Genomic DNA, 20,555 nt, shown 5'->3' with positions numbered 1-20,555 from the left:
AAATCAAAATTTGAAAGCAGGCGGTAATTATTCTTTGGAGTTGCTAATAGACTTCTGGAAGCAGGGCAAACACTCATTAAAGCACTAAACTGCAACAGATGTAGAATATTGTGGAGATGATTGAGTGCCTGTCGTGGTGTTGTGTGGGGCAGCACAACATCAGAAGTGAATATTTTGGAGGAATCTGTGTGAAATCTCAGGGATTTTCCCCATCAGGAATGTTAGCGACACTTGGCTTGTTCAGCCTAATAAAAGACACCTGCACACACACTCACACCCACAATTAATCAACGATCGAGGCAATATTGGTGGCAGCGTAGACATTGAATTTCCTTCAGGATCATTTAAGTATTTATTCATCCATCGTAAAGGTTATTAAGTTGTACGATCAGAAGCAGGAAAAAACTCACACTGACAAAAAGGTATTACTTTTGATCTAGCACTGCGCCACACCCCCTCACACATGGGACGAGATTGTTCAGAATCTGAACAGAACATGAAAAGCCTTAACCCAGAGTGGGCAAAGATGATAAATACTATATTGAAGTGGACAATGATATGGAGGTCGCTGCTCCTTCTCTAATGATCCTGTTGATTCGGTTAAATAAAATCACTCCGGTCAAGCAACGTCAATGAAATCAGTGAACAGAGTACCTGCATCAAACCCACTCATTCAGATGGACTGAAATATAAATACATGTTTTGCTGGAAAATCGTATTTGTTCTGTGTGTCACATGCTAATAAGATCATGGCTTCATTATTATTTCATTGTTTTGCATTCTTAGCACCCACACAGTGTCAAGGGACATGAACAATACAGCTTCTGGAAGCACCTTGCATATAAATAATATTTAGGAAATAGAATAAGTAAGTCTCATGCTTATACTAAAGTGAGAGACATGAGTAAAGATTAAGGAATATTTGGTATTCTAGATCCTTCTAGATAAGGGGTGTCAAATATAAAGCCCCTGGAACAGGACCGGCCCCTAAGAGGCTGCAATCTATATATAATGTACAAAAGTGAAACACTGTAGCAGTTGTTACCATGTGTCAGAACTTGGTCAGTCTTACCAACAGAAACACTGTATTGCCAAGGGGGCATCTGGAATTGAACCAGAGACCTCTTGATCTGCAGTCAAATGCTCTACCACTGAGCCATACCCCCACATATCATAAATTCAGAAAGCCAAAGTGAATTTACAACACAATACTGTTTTTACATGTTCTACAAGTGACAGTAACGAGCTGGCTCATCTTTAAGGATAGGAGGCATCAGGATTTGAAGCAGAGACGCCTTGATATGTAGTCAAATGCTCTACAACTAAGCTATACACCCTTACATTTGTGTCTGTTGATCTATTCTAAAGCCTTCCGGAGTCCAGAATGTTTATTGAAACTTATTAACTGTAAAGACTGTCACTGGCGTCCAATGTTGTTACCAGTTCCTTTGCTTCAAGTGCAAAATCTGCCTCATCGTTCACATACAAAGGGTCAAGCACATGTTATAAAAGTTCACTGGGAATACTGATAAAGTGATAAAGTGGCAGAGTACGAAAATCGATACCATACCAGCACATTCAAACTATGCAGGGGAAACAAGGCTTTGCATTCACAACATGCACATAAAACCAGGGGGCATCTGGAATTGAACCAGAGACCTCTTGATCTGCAGTCAAATGCTCTACCACTGAGCTATACCCCCACACCTCCAACTTAAAAAATCTAAAGGAAAAAAAAAGGTCCAAGCCCCCTCAGTGTGTAGAGAATAATCCATAGTCATTAAATTGTCACTCAGCCTGGTTTGATAAGCTACCGGTACTCAATAATGGGGAAGAGTGATGACTTAACAGTTGCCCAGAAGACCAGCACTGACACCTTTTACAGGGTGTCAGTGTACTGGCATGTACAATCCTACACAGTGCAATTGAGGCTTTGGATTCATTACACAGACAGCATACAAATAATGTAAGGGGGCATCTGGAGTTGAACCAGAGGCCTCTTGATCTGCAGTCAAATGCTCTACCACTGAGCTATACCCCCGCTGCATATCATAAATCACCAATTCACATGAAAAGCATAAAAAGAATCCCTCATATTTTCTCTTTTGAATGATTCCAAATAACTGAACACCCTCAAAGCTCAGTAGAGGATCATCCATCTTTTTTGGAGTCTTTAAAATGCTTTTCAGTCTGGCTCCACTGCCTACAGAATGTTTTATGGTTTAAAAATGTGGCACTGACCAAAAGACAAGATGAGCTTGAGGGAGCATAGTTAATGGTGTTAATGTTTTCACTGAGAAAGACCAAAATGGGAGGTAAACCACTTTGTAAATGCTCACAGTTGAAAATTCCTATATAAAGAAGTCCATATACTGTCTCAATGGACAGGACTACCAGCAATTACTTATGCATAAATGGTCTTGACAAGGCTGCAAAGTATTCTTGGAGGTGATGCCCAACTCAGGGATTAAATTAGGGAGCATCTGGATTTGAACCAGAGACCTCTTGATCTGCAGTCAAATGCTCTACCACTGAGCTATACCCCCACACCTCCAGCTCAAAAAATCTAAAGGAAAAAAAAAGGTCTAAGCCCCCTCAGTGTGTAGAGAATAATCCACAGTTTCCTGAGTCATTAAATTGTCACTCAGCCTGGTTTGATAAGCTACTCAATCATGGGAAGAGTGATGACTTAGCAGTTGCCCAGAAGACCAGCACTGACACCTTTTACAGGGTGTCAATGTACTGGCATGTACTATCCTACACAGTGCAATTGAGGCTTTGTATTCATTACGTAGACAGCATACAAATAATGTAAGGGGGCATCTGGAATTGAACCAGAGACCTCTTGATCTGCAGTCAAATGCTCTACCACTGAGCTATACCCCCTCTCAGAATTGACATTTTGCCTCCTTTGTCTCGTGCAATGTGCAATTGTAGGGACTAAGTGAATTATGTGAAATGGGCAGTGTTAGTTTACCTATAATGTGATTTAGATTGATCTTCAGTTTTAGAACTTCTATAAATATATGACTCACATACAAAGCTTTGGTACATTGAGAACGTTGGCTTTGACCAGTGATAATTTCATAATATCACGGACAAACAAACCTTTGTTGTCAATGTTTATTAACATAATTTGAAACAGCTTTGTACTTATTTCATGTACATATAATAGCAGGGGGCATCTGGAATTGAACCAGAGACCTCTTGATCTGCAGTCAAATGCTCTACCACTGAGCTACACCCCCTGCTCTTCAAGATGAAAATCTATGAAATATGGGGGGGATTCACCTCTAAGTCACTTTTTGTTTGTTAAGGTGAAGATATAAAGTTCCTCTGTGCATTCCATGTTGACGTTGGATATTATTCTAAAAAGTAGTTGAAGCTATTTTCAGCGAACTCTTGAGTAAACCCACATGTCATGTGGTCATTCAGATGTCCTTCGCGAGAATAAATAGAAGTGACACAATCTGTAACACCCACATCACACTTGGCTCCGGTGGGAAAGTGCTGAGGTTTCACTGTGTGCAGCGTGCCGTCCCGTGAGAGTCTGACACATCAGACTGCCCTGTCATTTCCACAGTATCACATCCCGCAGCCCCATTCTTTCACCGTAACACACACAGAGATCATATCTCCACACCTCGTCATGTTTCACAACATAAAGCCCCCCGTACCACCGGCAGGCCACAAATAGTAAGCTAAGCAAAGTGTCCCTCATCGTTCCCACTAAGTACATCAGTGTTGGGAACTAAAGTTGTAAGTCTGGAGCCCAGACAGGACTCTTCCCATTTAAATGTGGCTGATTATTTGATGTGGACAATGGGAGCTGTTACAAAGCGAGAGTGCTGGGAGGCATTAGGTTGACGGAGTGGAAGTAGGGCAGGAGGGGGTGACGAGAAGGTCTGAGCAGTTATGCAAATGAATTTTGGGTTCTCCTGGTTATGAAGAGGCGAGTGCAAAGGGAATGGATGCGACGAGGTAAGGAGGAGATGGGTCTTCAAAATAGGACATCAGCCACCAACTGTGTATTTCCTGTTTTCATTGGATGTGAAGAGTCCAGTGTTCCTCCTCCGCTGCAGAGATCTCCCCTGGCTCCAAGGACTGAGCTTATTTACCCAGGAAGCATAAAGCAAACAGTATGGCTACTGATACATCCTGCAGAAAATCAAAAGTTAGCCCACTCTTACAGCGGCAAATAAACTGTTTTCATGTGAAAACAAAGATCAACAAAGAAGATTATGCACAGTGCCTCTGCAGCAGGTCACACACTCCATGTTTTGAAGTGACAATTGGAAAAGGGAATAATGGATAAGGGATAAGAGAACATAACCAACAGTTTCATGTACATCAATGACTGACCTCGCAATGGACGTCCCAGAAAGATAGCCAGAGGCGACAGTCAGAAAGAATCCACAGACTAGGAAAAGGGCCATTTACTGCAACACTTGGGACTTTTTCACAGGCTTTTCTTGGATGGATAACAACTAACTTCCGACCTCTTTAAATTTACATTATGATATGGAAATAACTCAGCCGCCAACAGCTTTTAGAGGTCCCTGGAGCTCGTGGAGCTCCTGGTGGAAATTCAAACCTGAAGGGTCTCTTGTGAATATCTTGTTTCTAGTAACAATAAGTGGGTTTGTACAATGAAGAGAAGAATGGAGCTGCTGTGAAACAAAGAGGGCTGGTGTATCACAACAATGATCAGATTTGACAATGAACAGAAAGCCAAACTGAGGCCCTGTTTGCACAGCAACAGTGTAGCCTAAAAACATAACTTTTTGGAAACAGCTCCCAAGGTGGAACTTTTTGACAAAGTCCTGACTCCATCATTGTATATATGCAGGCAAACGCAACTTTTTTTTAAATGTTTGGGGGCCCGTCTCTGTATAGAGATCTGTATAGCTGCTATTGTGCATATTTAATCCCCTGTTTACAATAGAAGCAGCACCTCATTGTCTTTCATTTATGCAGCAAAGTTTGTTCGGCAAGTTGCATTAACATTAGCCTGTACACTGAATAAACATCCACTTGTCCAATTGAGGTATGAGCTTGTCTCAGCTGTTTTGAGGTGCTTTGTCTTGTTATTGGGTCGTAAATCTGATGCAGTTTCATTTCAATCTTGTGAATAAATCAAGACATCAGACTAATGCACATTGTGTTGAATGAAAGAATTCAATAATAAAACTATGAAGACTTCCCAATTGTAATGTTTTCAATTATTGATGAAGTGATGCTACGACTTTTGTGAAAGTAACTAACTGTAATCAATAAGTAGTTTTTAGTAACTTGCACAACTCTGAACCCTTGTGTAAACCCATTATATCCTAATCTAAGTAACATTTGACTTGATTGTGTTTCATAAATCAATTATTTGTATAATCGGCCAAACTATTCTCACAGATAAAGTCAGTTAATAGTTTTGTAGCTCAAAAGAAATTATGGAAGAGTGAAGTAGATTCTCCATGTTTTAAATGTGTTTTCTTAATTTCAAGCACGAATCACCAGGTTTCAGCGCGCTCCAGCTCATTAGTGTTTACCTGAAGGAGGTGGCCTCTGATCTGTGGGAACTCTCCCCGCAGATCAGTAAAAAGCTGGTCTCCTGAGCAGCTGAACGTGTTCCCAGCCATGGTCCTTGGAGAGCTTCCTCTTATGTTGCATGATGATGGAAACTGAAGCCAAGTTCTGAGGAGGATGCCCGGTCCCCTGGCTCTCACTTCTGGTGTGACCTGTAATCCCATCAGAGATAGTGTGTCCGTGATGGGAAAATAAACAGAAGTGAGGACTGATCCCACCGCTCAGCACTCATCGCTGAGGGTCATCCGAGCATACTCATTACATTTTAGATTCTTTAAAAGCCTTCAGACCTATAGAAGCCATACGCGGGAACAGTTTTATTAAAGTCTGAAAGTAATCAACGTAATGTAAGTGGCATTTGATTAAGCTTATATATTGAGGATGAAAAATAGAGAAACAAACTTGAGGTATGTTTTCCAGGAGTAAAGAAGTTACAATTTGACTGATTTCAGCATTTTATTAGATTTGTTCATGGCAAAGTGTAAAAACAAATGAAGTGGATGTTGACAAGAGGGCACTGTCAAAATAATAGTTTAAATTAAAAGTCGGTTTTCACCTTTGTATATTGAGAATTTGTTTCCACTTCTCACATCAGGGGTGTCAAACATACCACTAAGTAAACTATAAAAATTTCAAAGAAAACATTCATTTTTTTAATTACATTCCTGATAGCAGACAAAACACAGCACTGAGACCCGAGCTGAGATTTCAGTAATGCTGCCATGAAAGATTTGTCTCACAGTCATGCTGTCAGGGTGAGTTTATAAAATGATTGTTAATGTAACAGCTATAGGAGAGGTTTTTTTTTTGGGGGGGGGGCATTTTACTATTTTGAACCAGACAGTTTCATAAAAATTTCCTTTATTTTGAGATCGCAGTCATTTTTCCATAGTAATTGTTTGGTTTTGTGGAAAATAAAGACATTTTTTAAATTCTTGTACTCTTTGCCACAACACATAAAAACTTTAAAGTTGGAATTAAAATGGTTATTATGGCACAACTTTACTGGTCTGGCCAACTCAAGATAAAATTGGGAAGGATGTGACCCTTGAACTCAAATGTCTTTGAGACATGTGTCCAGCATCTGTCCAGTGAGGGGGTATAGCTCAGTGGTAGAGCATTTGACTGCAGATCAAGAGGCCTCTGGTTCAAATCCAGATGCCCCCTTCCTTTAAAGATGCTTTAAGTTATCTTCCTCATGTCCTACTCTATGGACCAAACAAGTACAGAGAATTGTAACTCTCCTCTCACTAATACTCGCAATTAATTACTTCTTTCTCCTAAATAAACTTCAATCTTTTCACTTTGAATCTTGCAAGTGGAATTCTGTTTTTTCCACAAATTTAAAAAGGTTTTAAAGAGCACAAACAATGAGTATGCCGCCCAGAGGAACATAAAACAGAGTGCATTCTAAGATAAAAGGAAACATTATGATCTTGAAGATGGCGTTTTGAGCTAATGTCTTCCATATTGTGTGTGTGTGTGTTTTTTTTTTTTTTCAACATGTTGGATCCATACATGGCCAATGTAACATGTGTTTCCAGACAGCAGTGGCATGTTGTGACACAGAGACTGTTTACCTGCTGTACAACATCTACATTCAATCATCTTTGTGCTGGAACTATAAATAGCAAACCTTTAATTACACCGTCTGAGCTCAGATCTGACATGCTGATACAATCAGTGGCAGAAACCAAGCGCATTGTGGTATTTATCTGTGGGTTTGTGGGCACCGTGGTGAGGAAGTGGGTTTGTCAGGAGAAACCAGATTTCATCTTGCTGGTATTCGGCAGTCATTTTTCGAAGGGGCCGGTCAAAGGAGAGGTAATAGTTGTGTGGGGGTGATTTCAAAAGGGACAAGAAAGCATGTCGGCGGGATTTAGCAAAAGGTTGGAATGAACTGAGAAATAAGGATGTGGGTGAGGCTGGAGTTGGAAAGCATTGCTTTTTCACTTGCCATTTTAACAACTGACATTGTTTTCACAACCCCAAAGGGCCTGAAGCAGTTTCCAAGGTGGGACGAACGGCTGGCGAGCCCAGCAGAGAGAAAGAAAGAGCTGCTTGATTGAAGGAGAATGGAGGCCACGGAGACGGCCCCCTCTGCCTGGTTTCTTATGCTTTTTTCAGACGGCTTTCTGTGCTCATTTTCAAAAGCCTAACAGAAGGTCTTGTTAGATGATAGAAAACGGAAAGGTAAGTTATGTTAAGCACGTACTGGAATTGTAATGAATTAAACACCTGCAGTGGAAAACAAGTTTTTGTTGTTTTTGATTATAAATAGGATATTGATCCAGTGATTTCAAGGGGGCCCGAAGCTTTGCTTGATGGCATTTTTCACTCATTGTGGGACTCCAGAATCTCTTTCCCTGATCCAACAATTCTCACCTGATAAATAGCTAATAACTGAAGAGTATCTGCATCATCTGGTCAGTATTACCATATCTCTGATGGAAATGAATGAATGTGATATGAATTGGACGTGTTGATAGCTGCTGGGCGTTGGGGTTACTGAGCCTCCACCAGCTGCATATTGGTCTGAATGGAACTTGTGTGCTTTTGGTCGGCGTCCCAGCAGCAGACGGCACTCAGTTGCGAGAGCCAAAATTTGAATAACAAGTGTTCGGGAATGGCCAACTGTTTAGAGTCCTCGCAAGGTCAATGAAGAACAATGGGGCCTGTTTGTGCAGCAAACACCCACCTCATACTTGGTTGTGTTTGAATAGCTTCACCCTCAGAAAGGAAAAAATTTAAGTGAAATTGAAATTTCAAATTGGAGAATATAATCACGTTCCACCGTAGCTTTAGCTTTACCATAAGAAACAAGCACAATTTACACTTGAAGTTGCTGAAAGAACCAGAGGATCTACAATGACAGAAATCGAGATATTCTCAAACATTCATTCAGCTCACTAACACATTGAGTCTTGTTTCTTTATCATGTTGTTACATGTGTGCTTTGTCTGTACTTGTTGTGAGTGTATATATCATATATTAGAATCTCTCTCTCTCTCTCTCTCTCTCTCTCTCTCTCTCTCTCTCTCTCTCTCTCTCTCTCTCTCTCTCTCTCTCTCTCTCTCTCTCTCTCTCTCTCTCTCTCTCTCTCTCTTGTTAAACATATCTCTTTTTGGGGGTCGGTTTTAGGGAGTCATTGGGTGTTTTATTTTCTCTTCTCATGTTGTTTTTCATTCCCAAGTTGATGGTTGGATCTCCTGTCTTGCTCTGTCTGCATGTGGAGGTGTCCCTGGGCAAGATGCTGAACCCCAAATTGCTCCCAGTGGAGGCTGAGCACATTGCATGGCAGCTGTCCCCATTGTTGCCGCTGTGTGTGTGAATCAGTGAATGTTCCTCAGCGGGTCAAGCACCACGAGGCTGCTGCTGTGGTGGAAATGCACTTGGTCTACAACAATTATGAGCAAGCCCAACATGCTTTTCTTGTAAATCTTGTAAATCATATGATTGTATGTTTTCATTAAAAAGTATCGCTCTTTGATTTATTTACTGTAAATTGCAATAATCCTCAAGTCAGGAGGTCAGTGATATTGTAATGAAGGTCAGCAATGTTGTAGGGAGGATACAAGCATTTTCATAAAGGGAAATGATGGAGAGTGAATTTGTGAACACATTTGAGCAGTGAGGAACTTACATCATATCATAGTAAGGAATACATGAGCCTAAATCAGAGGGTAGGGGGTATAGCTCAGTGGTAGAGCATTTGAGTGCAGATCAAGCGGTCTCTGGTTCAATTCCAGATGCCCCCTTACCTTTATTTCCTTTCTACTGCTGCCTGCACAAAGTGTAACATGCATACTCTAAAGCAGCGTTCTCCAAATCTGTTCCTTGAAGTTTAGCTCTCTCCCAGCTTCCGACCATCACAATCTAATATTGGATCAAGCTTGTGAAAAAGCCCAATAATAAGTCCTTAATTGCATTCATGTATGTTGCACCTGTAAGAGAGACCTAAGACTTGCAAATTGGATGCTTTTGGAAGTAATCTGGAGTACTTGGAGAAAAACCACCTACAGGGGGAACAGGCATTTTACTTTTATAGCTCAATATCTTCAACATTTTGTTTTCCCAAAATCCATCAGTTTAGTTCAGTTTTCTTAATATTCAGCATACATTTATTTGAATGAAAACAAAATTTGAAGGTAATTCTACATCATACAAGCGCATGGATTTTAACCACGCCTCCTTTGTCCATAAAAGACAGAGGCACGCGTAAGCCCCGCCCACAAGGCGGGGCCACCTTGGAAACTTATTTATTCCCCCACATGACTGGTCCCTCAGACGCTTTCCAGCGATGCGCCGTCACGGATCCTACGTCCCGTAAGTTGAACCATATGGACTGTGCGTCAGAAGTTCACCTTAGCTTTTAGTCGGGTTTTTTTTTTAAATTTCAACAATGTTGAAGAATAATGGAAGGAAGACGGCGATCTCCGTCGCGTGCACGGCGTGCCTGTGCGTGCTGCTGGTGCTGGTGGCCGTGCAGCATCACCGGGTCCGGGTGGAAGGGCGCCCGGACGCAGAGGTGCCCGGGACGCGCGCTCTGCTCCAGGACGCGAGCGCCCGGGATAAGAACGCCTTCTCGGCGTATTTCACCAAGCTGACCCGCGGACGCAGGGAGGTGGAGATGCCCGCGCGGTCCTCCGCGGACCCCCCCGGCAGCCGAGGACATCAGCCCGGAGGACATCTTCATCGCAGTGAAGACCACCAAGAAGTTCCACCAGTCCAGACTGAACCTGCTCCTGGACACATGGATCTCCAGAAACATGCAACAGGTATACATAAAATGTACAACGGTAATATCGGATGAATTATTAAAAAGTTTGCATTAATAATCGACCTCTGCATGCACAAACAATACAAAGAGTTTTGGTTATTTGTGGAGTCATGTGACTCTTTGTTGAGCCAGGCTGCAGAGTTGATCCACTGCAAGCATGCAGGTGATGCCCCTTTGATGGAGATTGACTGTACTCCATTGCCCCCACCCACCCCTCCTTGTCACCAGGTGACGCACTGAAATCGCCCCACAACCCCTGATAATCGTGCTGAATTTCCTCCGCTCTGTCACTTTTTATTCTCCTCTTGAGTGATGTCCCTGAGAACGGAGGGAGCAGTTTCAGGACCCCCTCTTCTCCCCTTCTCCAACCCCCCCTCCCTCTCCCCACTCTCTATTATTCCTCCTCTTTTCGGGTGTCCCTGTGAATGCCCCGGGTGCAATGGATGCTTCACAGCACCGACTCCAGCGCTGTCCCCCTTCCAGCACTAACAAAGCGTCTTTCTGAAGGGGGAAGAAAAGCTTTCCCAGCCCCTTGTCTCCCCTCTCTCCATGGGAACGTGGGAGCTGAGTCTGGGTCAGGCTTACTGGAGGGATGGGAAATCGGGGGGCTTCGTTAAGGGGATGCCTGGGACAAAGGGGTGCATCTATAGGCAAGCTTGGGCTGGGAATAGCACGCAGAGTATGAAAACGTATCCTTGAGAACCACGCTTCTTTAGACGGTGCACAAAGATGTAGTTTGAGGTCAACCGTGGCTAGTCAAAGTGATTTCCGTCCTGCTCCGAGAAATGTCACATGTGCTTTTGGAAAAGTCTTGTTAATTTGCCTCGGGTGCTGTCACACTCAGGTTTTCAGCATCGGTGGAGTTTGTGCAGAAATCTTCTCTCATAAGGTGTTTGATGTCGTTGTAATAAAAATAATAGGCCGTCACAATCACTTAGCCGTCACTTGTTGGAGCACAGCTAATCATTAGACACAATTACCTGCCTGGCTTGTATTAATGATCAACACTGTGCTTGAAAACACCTGCTCTTATGCTAATTGGTTGTAATTCCTTGCAGTGATAATGTTAGTGAGTCCACTGCGGAGTTAACGGCGGCGATGGTGTACGCAGGCAGCTGGTGCGTGGCTGTGTGCACAGAAAAGGACAGACTAAAGCACCACAATGCAAGAGGGAGTTCCTGGAGGAAGGGTGCCAGGTGGTCAGGGGGGGACTCGGAACAAAGGATACCCTTAATGCCAGCCATATGATGCTCCCAGTTCCCACCGTGTACATATGGCCATCCTCTGCACTCAGGTTTGATTCTCACGCTCAGCTGATGAACATCTGTGGCGTTTAGAGACCCCTTTTTTTTTTTACTTTATTTTATTCCTGCACACAAAAGGGGTCACATGGTATTTTTGGAGAAGGACAAAATCTGGTACTTTTACAGTTTGCAGATATATTTTTTTTAAGTTGCATCCAGATGGGAGTTGCTATCTGTTGCCGTTTGTGTGAGATCGGGGACGAGAGATTATCTCTGTGATAGCTGTGTTGACACATAGCGCCTGTGGCCTTCTTAATCTTTGAGCACATAAATGCCAGGTTTTTGTAAATCCCACCACTTGCTATCTGTATGTGAATAGCTGCCGTCTGAATGGGGGGGCTTGTGCTCCAGAAAGCCTCCTCCATCCCCTTCTGTTTCTTCCTCTTCCTGACCTCGCACTACGAGCCAGTAGCAGCTTTTATCAGAGGGCAGATTCATTTTCTAGTGTCTGGACAGCTGGCACTGACATCTTCATGGTAGTGTGCCATGCATTCCTGCCTTAAGAGGACCACAATTAGCCAACACTTCAACAATGAGTGCTTTTAGGCTTCAGGGGAAAAAAAAAAAAAAAGTTGGCGCTGCAGTCGAGTTGATCAAATGGCTTCAGCTTGAAGTAGTAAAGTACAAGTGGGCAGAAAGTGGGTGGTTGTCATTCATGAGTGAAAAGCTCAATGTTTGGATTCTGTGCCCATTTGTGAGGATTGTTTCCACACAGACGCACGGTTTTACTACTCTGGGAGATCGTCTGGTACTCCTCTGATTTGGCTCATTCCTCTCCTTTTGTCTTGATGAAATGTGCCGAGATGCTTTTAAATGTCTGAGACACGACGGGGAAGGAGTCGGGGCGGAGGCGGTCGATTTAAAGGCTGCAGCCCGGTGCCCTTCCTTCCTGGGAAGCTGGAGACAGCCAGCTCGGCACCATGTCAGCTCAGACGGGGCCGTGGCAGTGCGTCCTGTGTTCAGGGGCACAGGGTCACCACACCCAGTCATCGCCACCTCGTCCTCGCCCTGTGCCTTCTCGCCTCTTATCTGTGCTTCACACACCACCATCTCAAAAATTAGTATTCCCTGAAAGTAACTTTTTTCTTCCTCTTCTCCCTTTCAGTTGAGAAACGGTGATAGAACAAGAGATCTTTGTCTGAAGTTTTCTCTTTGGTTAACTCCTGCAGCTGTATGCAAATGCTGGCAAACATATTGAGAATTTACCCAGTTGAGACTTTACCCAGCATGAAAACGTGCAGCATTGTTCTATTGAAGAGGCTCTGGCTGCATATGTGGCCTGGGGGTGGGGGTGGGGGGGGGGGGGGACTGAATGGCCACACACGGTTTTCGATTTACTAATCAGCAATGAGACACCCCTACACCCACCGCTCTGTCCTCCCACCCTCCCCCCCCCCCCCCCCCCCCTCTGTCTGTGTGCGAGTGCCTGGGCAGTTCTGGCAGCTGCCTCAGTGATTAGGCCGTCTATTCAATGTGGCTTTAAAGCAAACAGCGCCAGCCTCTGATCCCTTCACTAGCGAAACCACCGTCTTTTCTTGAACAAATACAGGCTCATGGCTGCAGCGTTGAGCAACATCTGCTCAGAATTTGTTCCACAAACTGCTCCAGTCTTTGTTTTGTTTCCAACCCCCCACCACCACCAAAAAAAAGTAGACCTTCGTTTGTCTCCCTTTTATTTTAATTCTTGTAAAATTAGCATCCTGTTCATGGATGAGCGTGCCGTTGGCCGGACGACTTGCAAGAAGGAGGTGTGCAGCTGACACGCAGCGCTCCCTTGTTCAGGGTCGAGGCGCCACGACCTGGCATGTAGAGACACGTGGCACAGATAAGGCAGCGTGGCGTTCGGCAGGTGCTGCCTCACCTGAGGTGAAGAGTAAACACACCACTGGCGGTTACAAAGCCCCGGGGCAGCCACCTTTCCATCACCACTATTCACCAACTAGCACCTGCTCGGTGTGAGTTATAAAGCGGCGTCTAACACCCCCCCCTCGCGCTGCTTCATTTAAAGTGCAAGCTCATGTTAGATGCCCTTTGTTGTTGACTGCTTTGTCAATTGCTACACTCAACAGGCAATCCTGTGGTTTCAGTCTTTCTAATCTTTTAAGTTTGGCAGTCGCACAGCGATAATGTCAGAGTGGACTGCAGATGGTAATCTGTTATTCCATCCAGCCTGTACGGACTGTAACATTTTCCTGATACAGTTTCAGCTGTGCGGCGTTCTGCAGCCTGGCAGCACGTCCATTAGATGTGTGTGTGTGTGTGTGTGTGGGGGGGGGGGGGGGTTCAGTCAGGATGTGCCACATGAATGGGGTGTGTGTGGGAGGCGGACAGTCTGCCTCCGCCTTTGTTGTTTGTCTGGGATGCTTTGGGCCGGCTGCGTAGTTGCCATGGAGAGAGTAAAAGGCGGCACAAAAGGCCTTTATTGGAGCAAGGGGGCTGTTTAACTCGATGCATTTTCCACTGCATAAAAGGCACGTTGATTGATGCTAATCACACCGACTGTGACGCGAGGGCGAAGGCACTGTCGAATCTGATCGTGTGACCACTTCACATGATCGGCCTAATGCGGGCTGTGATTTTATGAGTTTGAGGGGCAACTCCACTTATCTGTGCTTTCTCTTGTTTTCCCCACAGACGTACATCTTCACAGATGGCGAGGATGAGGAGCTAAAAAAGAAAATCGGTGAGTTTTATGAGGGGAATCTCACATGGGGAACAGTGATGTACTTGTTTTAAGAAAAAAGGACCAGTTATGAGAAGCTAGATGAATGTAATACATTTTTTTTTTTTTTTTTTTTTAGCTTTGAGCTTTTTTCCTCAATGAAAGATGGTATTTACATATTCGGCCTCCTTTTGTTGATTACATCTTTAACACCATTTGTGTCTTTTGCTGCCACAGGGAGTCACGCAATCAACACCAACTGCTCTGCGGCTCATAGTCGGCAAGCTCTGTCCTGCAAGATGGCCGTGGAATATGACAAGTTCATAGAGTCTGGGAAAAAGTGAGCATCAGCTGGCCTTTCCTTTTACCACCGATTGTTGCATTCGTTTAAATACGCCTATATCTAATAATGTTTCTGCTTCTCAGGTGGTTCTGTCACGTCGACGACGACAACTACGTGAACGTTCGGACTCTGGTGAAGCACCTGTCTCACTACCCCCACACACAAGACATGTACATCGGTAAACCCAGCCTGGACCGGCCCATCGAGGCCACGGAGAGGCTGGGCGACAATAAAATGGTACGTAGACGGGCAAATTCTCGTGACCGAGATTTTAAAAAAATCTTACTGACTGACTGATCTTATAATACTGTACGTATTCTCACTTTTTTTTCCATAGAAGCCCGTAAATTTCTGGTTTGCTACCGGAGGAGCCGGTTTCTGTGTGAGTCGTGGTCTTGCTCTGAAGATGAGTCCGTGGGCCAGGTAAGAGTCAAGTTTACACCACAGTGATTCCAAGTGAAACCATGTTTTTTTTGCATTTTTGTTCCAGAGAATTTTGCGTTTAAAAATGGCAACATTTTGTTGAAGCTTATTGATGACCTTTAGCTTGACGGAACTCCTCAACAGGTGTGTCACATCGGTGTTAACGGGTTATTACTTTGTGTCTTTTCAGTGGTGGTCACTTTATGAACACGGCAGAGAAGATCCGTCTGCCCGACGACTGCACCATCGGCTACATCATCGAGTCCGTCCTGGGAGTCCCTCTGACCCGCAGCAACCTGTTCCACTCCCACCTGGAAAACCTGCAACAGGTGTCGAGATCTGAGATCCATAAACAGGTAAAAAAAACAAAAACATTTTTGAATGAAAAGCTTCTTGTATTATTTGTAAGATCAGCATGAGGATTTCGTCTTATTCTCATTGTTCTTTTTCCTCCAGATCACGCTCAGTTATGGGATGTTTGAAAACAAGAGCAACATCATCAATTTGAAAGGAGCTTTTCCTGTAGAGGAGGATCCATCAAGGTAAGAAACGCTCTGCCTGAAGGCCTCATGAAGCAAATGCCCAGGAGATTTAGTGCAGGAAAAAAATTAACTGAAGCTTTGGGATTATTCTTGCCTTTTTACCATGTAATCTTTTTACATAATATTGTTTGGTTATTGAACTCTTTCCAAGGCTTTTCTGAAACTCGGTAGAAAACAATGTATTTCTGATGAAAACACGAAGGAGTAGAAGGGCTGTGCTTCCAATGTAAATGACATTGGCTAGTTTTCATGGGGCCGTAACAGGATGCAGTAGTTTTGTATTTGACTCGACTCCAGCGATCTGACTCCGGTCTCTCTGCTCTGTCTTCCAGGTTCAAGTCGGTGCACTGTCTCCTGTACCCAGACACCCCGTGGTGTCCCCTTCGGGTTGCCTTCTAGGGCGACCGCTCCTTTCTCATCCTCGTCCCCGTCGTGCCTCGGTATCTGAAAGGCTCGCGGGGACCAGTGTTTTGGTATTGGACCGTGCAGCCGCTGCGTTCTCGCTGTGGTTGTGCGCGGTCTTTATGTGTAGTTTTACTGGGCTGCTGTGCGGCCCGCCTCGGTCGGGGAGTATTCCTTCCTGTCGGGAGCCAGGAGCCTCACCCTGCATCGCTCGCAGGCGGAGGCCGGAAGAAGCTTTCATCGTTACGTTTTGCAGGCAATCAGTCGAGCTTTGTCATGTATATGTTGCTTGTAAATGTTTCTGCAATTCTCATAGAATGTATTGTCGTTTTATTGGAGCCTTTTGCCAGCTTGAGTTAACTCTCCTTCGCTTTTAACCCACCCAAGTCTGTTTGCAGACTTTGGGCTATAATCGCATACAATTGGCTTTTATTTAGTTCTTTGAACTCTGATGACTCCGGACAAGTTCTCAAATATGAAGATGTACTTGTGCTTTAAAGCAGACAGTGTTATTTCCCCCAATAACTTGAGCTGGCAGTTGGCAGATTTCCAAATGCATCCTTTGGTCACTTAATCTGAGGTATATCAGGACAAAGCACTTTTTCCTTATTTGATAAATTTTTAAAGGTGAACTGATGTAGTTCACACCCTTTACCAATATGCCTCAGATTTGTGTCTGAACTAACAAACTAACCCCTCAAAATCTCAGCATATACTCATTCAGATGTTTTTTTTAAAAAGTATTTAAGAGTCCTTGCATTAGTTACAATCAGGGAAAAGTAATGAGTGGAAGAGATTTTGACTTGGGGTTACAATCATCCTTTTGAATTGCTTTGAAAAGTCTCGGGTTGTTGTTTGATTATTGCACAGCTGTGTTTCAAATGTGCTGATGTTTGCTCCTCACCTCTCAAGGTACAACAGCAGGAGAATAACCGGCTTTAGCTTGCATAAACACCATTTGGAAAAATAACAGCCCCAAATATCTGTACAGAAGGTTTGGGGCTAAACAACCACATGTATGATACGAGCCGCAGTCTATACTTAGTTTGCACAAAAATGCAGCTCTTTGTTAATTGTCAACATGAATGTTTCCCCATTTACACATAATTCTGGCTGGTTCCTGTTGAGGCCTGTGAGGTGAGAGCAGCTTCAGTGTTTCCACATGGAGGTGTTGCGTCCCTCTGTGGCATTCCTCACCCATATTGGGTTGCATTAGCCATTTTGATTACAGTATTGTATACTGTGCCTTCGGTTTAAATAGGTAGCGGTTGTTTATGCTTAGAATGTAATTTCCCTGTCGTGGTTTACATGCGCTTTTAATGACCTGGACATGATTATTTGTTCCGCTTTGAACTGTGCTTAAGTGACTGTGGTGTTTATTCTCCAGTATCTGGAGGGTTCGAACAGTTCATTCCCAATACTGGCTTCTCAGGGATTATGAGCTGATCCTGGTATTAACTACCATGGGACCCACAGTGGGACCTGAAATGATGAATAAAAGTGCATAACCACTGAGAAACTGAACATATTTGGTCATGTTTTTTATTTGACTGCCTTCCAAGTTCAAGAAGAAACTATTGAAGTGAATTGTGGTTTCAGAAGATGCAGTTTTAATGACACAAGCTCTGGTTTTATTACCAAATGTGGTCAGGAACAACTGATTTTCTAACAAATCAAAATTTAGGATAAATCTAGCACTTTCTGAAGTCAAGGGCTTCACATTATAGAAAAGCAAATGAAGCACGGATTTAAAATCAAAACACAATTAGAAATAGAGCACCGGATTAAGACAGAATAAAGTATTTTATACGTTAAAGAGACAAAGATTAGGTTAGACAAATATTTTTGAGCAGGTTATTCCAGAGTGACAAAGCTGTCTGAGACAATATCCAATCGCCATTCATTTGAATTCAGCTTTGTGTCACCAATAGAGGTCCCATCTTCACCTTTCAAGTGATGTTTGTTTTTCATTTATATAGTACCTTCATATACAATGTTCAGCCCAAGGAGTTTCACATGGAATAAGAAATGGTTAGTATTAACAGACCAAGACATTGAAAGTTAAAGCAAATGTCAAGATTAAGATGGAAAACACCATTAAAATCAAATACACGATTCAAAGTCTTTTAAGAGTCAAAAACTAAACACTGGAACTAAAGAAGAATATAACTTAAACAGTACATTTATTAAAATCAATGGAATAAGATAACATCTTGGGCTGTTTCTTGGAATTCTCTAAGGAGGATCCTGTTTGTTCCAAACTAAAGGAGCAAAAAAGCAAAATGGCACTTTACCATACTTGTCATATTTCATCTTTGGTATGTTGAGCTGATCTGAGAGTAGTTTGGAACGTATTCAGACCTGCAGTGGTATTGTATTATTGCACACGCCCATGTAAATTATTTTAATCTAAAAATCTATCTTAAGACACAAGCATTCAGTTGATTTATGCTAAACCTGGAATAATGTGATTTCTGTTCGAGAGGAAGACTGAAGAAGCTTCAGCATAACAGTAATGAATATTAGACTCTTAAAGTCGAGTTTGAAGTTGCATTGAGTTGCTGTCTTGTTTTATTACCATTACTGAGTTGTCCTGCAGCAAGGTTGTAGACAAAATGGAGTTTGATTACATTGCAGTTCTCTAAATGGTTTGTCATGAATAATTTACAGTATTTGTAATCAATTGAGAAACACAGGTAAAAGCCAGGTCTGAATGAATTAGATTAGTGATCAATGCTGGAGAAGTAGAGAAATGCAGCAGAGTGCCATCTGATTAAAAGCAGAATTTATTAAACTGTCTACAAGTAACATGTCGCTCTCCCACAATCACAAAAAACCTTGTTGAAATAATAATAAACTGGTGTAATGAGATAGCCAGCAGTAGAAAGTATTTACGATGTAATCAAATTAAGTTTGAACACACTGAAACTGTATGCAAATACAATATTTGCACAGTGATCAATAACAGCTGATCATGAACTAAAATACTAAGATGCATAAATTATAGTGTGAGGTACACCCATGTCCATTTTATTTGGTAAAAAGTTATTGTCGTTCTAATAGGTTTCATTCAATAATGTTGTAAAGGTCCGTCATGGAAAAATAATCAAAAAGGATGTTCAGCCACAAGTAGCCCGTGAAAGAGTCAGATTTATGTTTCCTGGTCCCTGTTACAATATGGAATGAGGTACACTTGAAGTAGTTTGCAGTATCTCAGTGTCGTCAGAGGCACTTTAGGATTTCACACAGTGGCGTTATCACTTTGATTCACGTAAACGATCCAAATCTTTTGTTGCAATGGAACAGGCAGAGAGCTCTGATTAAAGGCTTTACATGCCAACAAAAAAAAGTCACCTGACTTCACGGTTACCCCCCCCCCCCCTCCAAAAAAAAAATCTTTAAATCTCTCTGTCATAAAACAGTAGAAAACTTGCATTCATAAGACTTAACTGGATAAAGTCAGTGTTTTGCGAGGCACAAGTTGGATGAACCCTGACAGACACTGAGCTCGAGATCCATCAACAAAACCTTGCATGGGAGACAAATTACTGACAGCAAACATCCTCGCCACAAACCATAATCACAGCTTTGTCTTCCGCAGACGTCTAGTGGGAAAATCAGCCGTCGTTTATGTGTCTAAAGCTCTTGCTCACTCGCATCAGTGTCAACATCTTTTTCAGTTTTTCTAAAATGTCAGAAATCTAAAGTTTCAAGTCATATATTGTGGGACGAAGTTTTGTCAGTTTAACAGGAGACCATGGTCATTTTTAATGATAAAGCCTTGATCAGCTGTAATGATGGAGAGAGAGAGAGAGAGAGAGAGCGAGAGAGAGAGAGAGAGAGAGAGAGAGAGAGAGAGAGAGAGAGAGAGAGAGAGAGAGAGGCCTCGTCTGGCGCGGCTCCCATGGGAAAACAGGGCAGAAGGCTTAACTGTAAAACTCTTGCATTATTGAAGTGGCAAGCTGCGAATGTGCAAACAGTAATTGGATGAGCAGCAGGTCGATCTTTTGCTGCAACGGAGAGGGCTTTTTACACAAACATCAAACCGTTAACATCTTAGTCTTACCCCTCTATAATCCCTCACTTTATCAGCCACTGTTTATCAGTGGGAAATTATTAAAAGGCTATTATATTTCTTTTCCCCAAAAAAGTGTGCATATGAAAATAGAGATTCTGATCAGTCCAAAACCATTTCCTCCAGTTTGTTTGTTGGCATTTCATCAAACATGTCGACATCTGCGAGCAACTTGGAGTGAATGGCAGTTGTTACATGTGATTACTTTCCTTTAGAGGTTTCCTCGTGTTTATCTTCCCTGTTTGCCGTTGCAGTCGTGTCCATTCCCATACCAGCAGCTGCAAGGAAAGAAAAAAAAAAAAAAAAAGAAGAAGAAACACCAGCAGGACTCAGACTTTCAACTATACACTATTAGCATTTTAATTTACACCCACGGCCGAGGCCAAGTTTCCGGCCTCATGCACAGTGGGAGGTTGGAGGGGGACAGTCGATGGGGACTTGTCA

The 20,555-nt window shown here is 43.0% G+C and overlaps 1 protein-coding gene across 1 annotated transcript; it reads left to right on the top strand.

Annotated features, from left to right (window-relative positions):
- Positions 1 to 9,896: 9,896 nt before the first annotated feature.
- Positions 9,897 to 17,539, top strand: lfng (LFNG O-fucosylpeptide 3-beta-N-acetylglucosaminyltransferase). Its single transcript, XM_080512220.1, is given in 9 exon segments — positions 9,897 to 10,234; positions 10,236 to 10,358; positions 14,299 to 14,347; positions 14,564 to 14,666; positions 14,753 to 14,906; positions 15,007 to 15,092; positions 15,283 to 15,448; positions 15,549 to 15,634; positions 15,967 to 17,539. Coding segments are annotated over 9 exon segments (1,086 nt in total). The 5' UTR covers positions 9,897 to 9,982; the 3' UTR covers positions 16,034 to 17,539.
- Positions 17,540 to 20,555: the final 3,016 nt, after the last annotated feature.

This window comes from Blennius ocellaris (assembly GCF_963422515.1).
Source record: "Blennius ocellaris genome assembly, chromosome: 16".
Taxonomy (NCBI): Eukaryota; Metazoa; Chordata; class Actinopteri; order Blenniiformes; family Blenniidae; genus Blennius; species Blennius ocellaris.
Note: the sequence above shows the minus strand (reverse complement) of the source record. Positions and strands in the feature narration are given on the sequence as shown.